We start from the raw sequence: 3439 nt of genomic DNA, 5'->3' as shown, positions 1-3439 counted from the left end.
TTATTTCATACAATTATTATTATTATTTAACTTCGAAATAATGATTTCAGTCAAACTACTTCGTTTTTCCGACAAGGTTTTCCGACTGCCAGACCCATTTAGCACCGCTTACAATCTGCCAGACCAACTTTTTTATGCAATTTGATATGTCAACAATACACACTAAAAATTTCAGTAGTAATGATTTTGGCCAAAAATCAAATTATTATAATACGCTATAGTGAAGCGTTGCACCACTGAATTCATACCAGACCAAGCATTTCTGAACTAGGGAGACATACCATCGTCGGAAAACAGGTTCATTTGAGTAATGAAATGACTCACCCATTTCTGTCGCGGGCTCTCGGACTATTAGGTTGTCCCGAAAGTTTCTTTCGTTTTATTGTAAGAAGTCCGCAGTTGTTTCAACGACGCCGAAATGCATTCGGCGCAGCCGATGCAGTGACTTGTGCGACTGCTCGTCGAACTCACCTCAAGATCGGTCGGAATCTCGTCTTTTATATACTTTTTGCGTTTTAAGTGTTTCTTTATGTTGCGCGCGAACTACTTTGGTTTAAATAATAATATATTATAATAGCTAATTTTACGTGCAGTTTGTTTGAATCCTGTCCCGCGCCTGCTCCCGTTCCCTGACACCTTACATTATTAATAATTAATATATACACAATATTTTATATTTTATGTTACATTACTGAATTGTGTGCGATTCATTTCGCCTCATTACTGTTACAGCATCAATGTCTAAGAAATTAGATTGTCTATTTCTATAAACACTGCCACAGAAAATAATTGAATGCAACTCACGAAAGACACTTTTGGGACAACCCAATACTTTCTGGAAAGAATTTGTATACTTTGTCTAACCTACTTAATTTCCTGCATTCCATTTTTCTAAAGAGTTAAATTCAATCCAGGTCTGCGTCTAAAGCTCTTAGTCCGATCATGACAATGGGAACCGAGACGGAGAAAATGCCTGTAGCTGAAAGGCGATGAAATTTCACCTACAGAAGACGAGACTGTGTGTTCTGGGGAGCGACGTGAAAAATGATCGAATCATTTTACATCGCGTTACGAATAAACACTTTTAATAAAATGTTTGCTTTGGATGATTTATAGCGGCCAACTACAGTACCGCTCCTGATTTTCTCGCTGGGAGAAGGGAAGGAGTGGGTTCGTTTCTATCTAAACAGGCACCTCGGTGATTTCTTCGAAAACATTCAAGGCGTATCCTTTAATTTCGTTATTTTCACAGATTCTGTCTCGTTGGATTTTATTAGGTGAACTGCAAAGTAATGTCGTTTCTTTTACATTAAATTCAAACAAATATTTTATAAATTCCTATTTTTAATTATTAATTGCATAATCACTCCTGTTATCGATAGCCTTTGCTATTCTATCTAGTGTGCAAATTGTCAATGCGCCAGATCGATAAAAATCAATGAGCTGATGAACGGTAAACAACTATTTAAAATTGCAAAAACGACATTATTTTCCGGTTCATCTAATGTTTATCATATGAGAAATAAAAATAAAAATTCAAATCTTGAGATGCGTTGTTTTGTTATCAATATCCTCGCCGTATACTAGTACGTTTTATTTTACGTTAAGCTTGTTACGTTGGCGATGAAGTCGTTGAATAAATAAACGAAATAAGTCTCAACTTGTTGCCTTGTTATCGATCGAATAAAATAAGAAAAGAAAATTATAAATAGCAGAAAATTATCGGTAGCAGCTACTCAGGTGAACCCTGCCATAATGTTGTAAGGGAGGCGGGAAAGAAAAAATATTATCTACGATCAATAGCTGGGGGATGGAGATGGGACTTGGAGGGTTCTCGACGGAGAAAAGGAAAAAAAAGCTGTGGCGTTAAAAATGTGCATCGACGACGACGATGGAACGTCTGCATGCTCGACTCGATTCCATACGATGACTCCTTATCGAGCAAATAAATCTGATATCTCGAAGCTGCAAGCACAGTTGACTGCGACAAGCTTCCGGCGATGATTGAATCCGACGAAGTCGAATCGAACTGGCGACGCGTCCAAGTTCTTATCTTCTTCCTTCTTTCGGTTGATTTGCTTCGATATTTAAACTACTAGCGTGGAAATTGTTCCGAGCAAAACTACGGTGCTAGATATGTTTTATTTCAAGTTCGCAAGAGCCTAATTGCCCTGGTTATAAAAAGAGAACTATTAGGTTGTTCCAAAAGTTTTTTCTGTGACTTGCACTCAGTTATTTTGTGTGGCAGTGTTTATATAAATAGACAACCTAATTTCTTAGATGTTAATGTAGTAACAGCAATGGAGCAAAATGAATCGTACCCGATGCAATAATTTAACATTAGACATAAAATATTGTGCATGTATTACTTATTAATGAAAGGGAAGAAACTTTTGGGACAGCCTAATAGAAACCTCCTAACCGAACTGCAAAGCAAACTTAAGAGTGTTTGGATGCCACAGCTTTCGTGAATGAAAGGATCGTTTTCGCGAGAAGAGCTTGAATGAAAATATTGTCTCTTGTATACGTACCGTAAAGAGCCCAATCTGTTACGGGTGCCACGGACATGCCGCACTTGAAGACACCGTCATAATCCTTGGCGAGCGTCATGCCTGTCGCGTACCCGCCATAACTCCAGCCCCATATCGCTGTCCTGGTACGGTCGATGAAATGGAGCGTCTCTTGTAAATACCTGCAACCAGCGAGAGGGAATCGTTGACGCGCGAAATTGGTCGTTAATAACACAGAAACCCGAAACACGGCGTGATTTAACAGGAAACCAGTCCTCGTTCTCTGGCCAATCTTTCGCTTTAGTTCCCTAATGGTAGGTCGCGTCTGGGGGCTCAACAGGCTGATTGATTTCGGAGGGGCACAAGTTCGCGGAAAAACTGTAGGAATTCCGAGGAGGAACCGAGAAGTCGATTGATCAAAGTTGACGGGCACTCGGACGATTCCACCTTGGATACGCGGAACGTTTCTACGAAAGCTGTATGGTGCAAAAGGGGGACGTGACACGAAGTAAAATAATTTCTTTGTAAGTGAAGTGGAAAAATTGCCACTTTTGTTGAAGGGGCGATAAATATTTTTATGCTTGATAAGATAGTATTTGTTTAGATAAATTCACCATGCGAGGTTATTTATTGTAGTACAAAGCCTTGAAGATTTTATTCAATAGATTTCTGGGCCTACGAGGCGGTAAAAAGCACTAGTCAGTCTGTAGTGTCGGCTGCCGCTTGGCAGGGGCACTCCCTGCGCCTGCCATGCGGCAGCCGACGCTACAGACTGACTACGACTGGTTGCCGCCTCGTAGGCGCAGGGAGTGCCTCTGCTAGGCGGCAGCCGATGCTACAGACTGTCTACGAATGGTTGCCGCCTCCTAGGCGCAGGGAGTACTCCTGCCAAGCGGCAGCCGACACTACAGACTGACTACGACTGGTTG

General features: G+C 40.8%; 1 protein-coding gene across 4 annotated transcripts in view; it reads right to left on the bottom strand.

The window, feature by feature from the left end:
* The window catches only part of LOC128877935 (venom dipeptidyl peptidase 4), a 242597-nt gene that overhangs the window by 4031 nt on the left and 235127 nt on the right, over positions 1-3439 (bottom strand). For all 4 annotated transcript variants that reach the window (XM_054125620.1, XM_054125622.1, XM_054125619.1 and 1 more), the window contains one exon: positions 2532-2692. In XM_054125620.1, coding sequence (XP_053981595.1) covers positions 2532-2692 — 161 coding nt within the window. The remainder of the gene's footprint in view (positions 1-2531; positions 2693-3439) is intronic.

The sequence above is a fragment of the Hylaeus volcanicus genome, chromosome 6 (assembly GCF_026283585.1).
Source record: "Hylaeus volcanicus isolate JK05 chromosome 6, UHH_iyHylVolc1.0_haploid, whole genome shotgun sequence".
NCBI classification, from domain to species: Eukaryota; Metazoa; Arthropoda; class Insecta; order Hymenoptera; family Colletidae; genus Hylaeus; species Hylaeus volcanicus.
The sequence above is the reverse complement of the archived record's forward strand: the minus strand, read 5'-3'. Positions and strand labels throughout refer to the sequence as shown.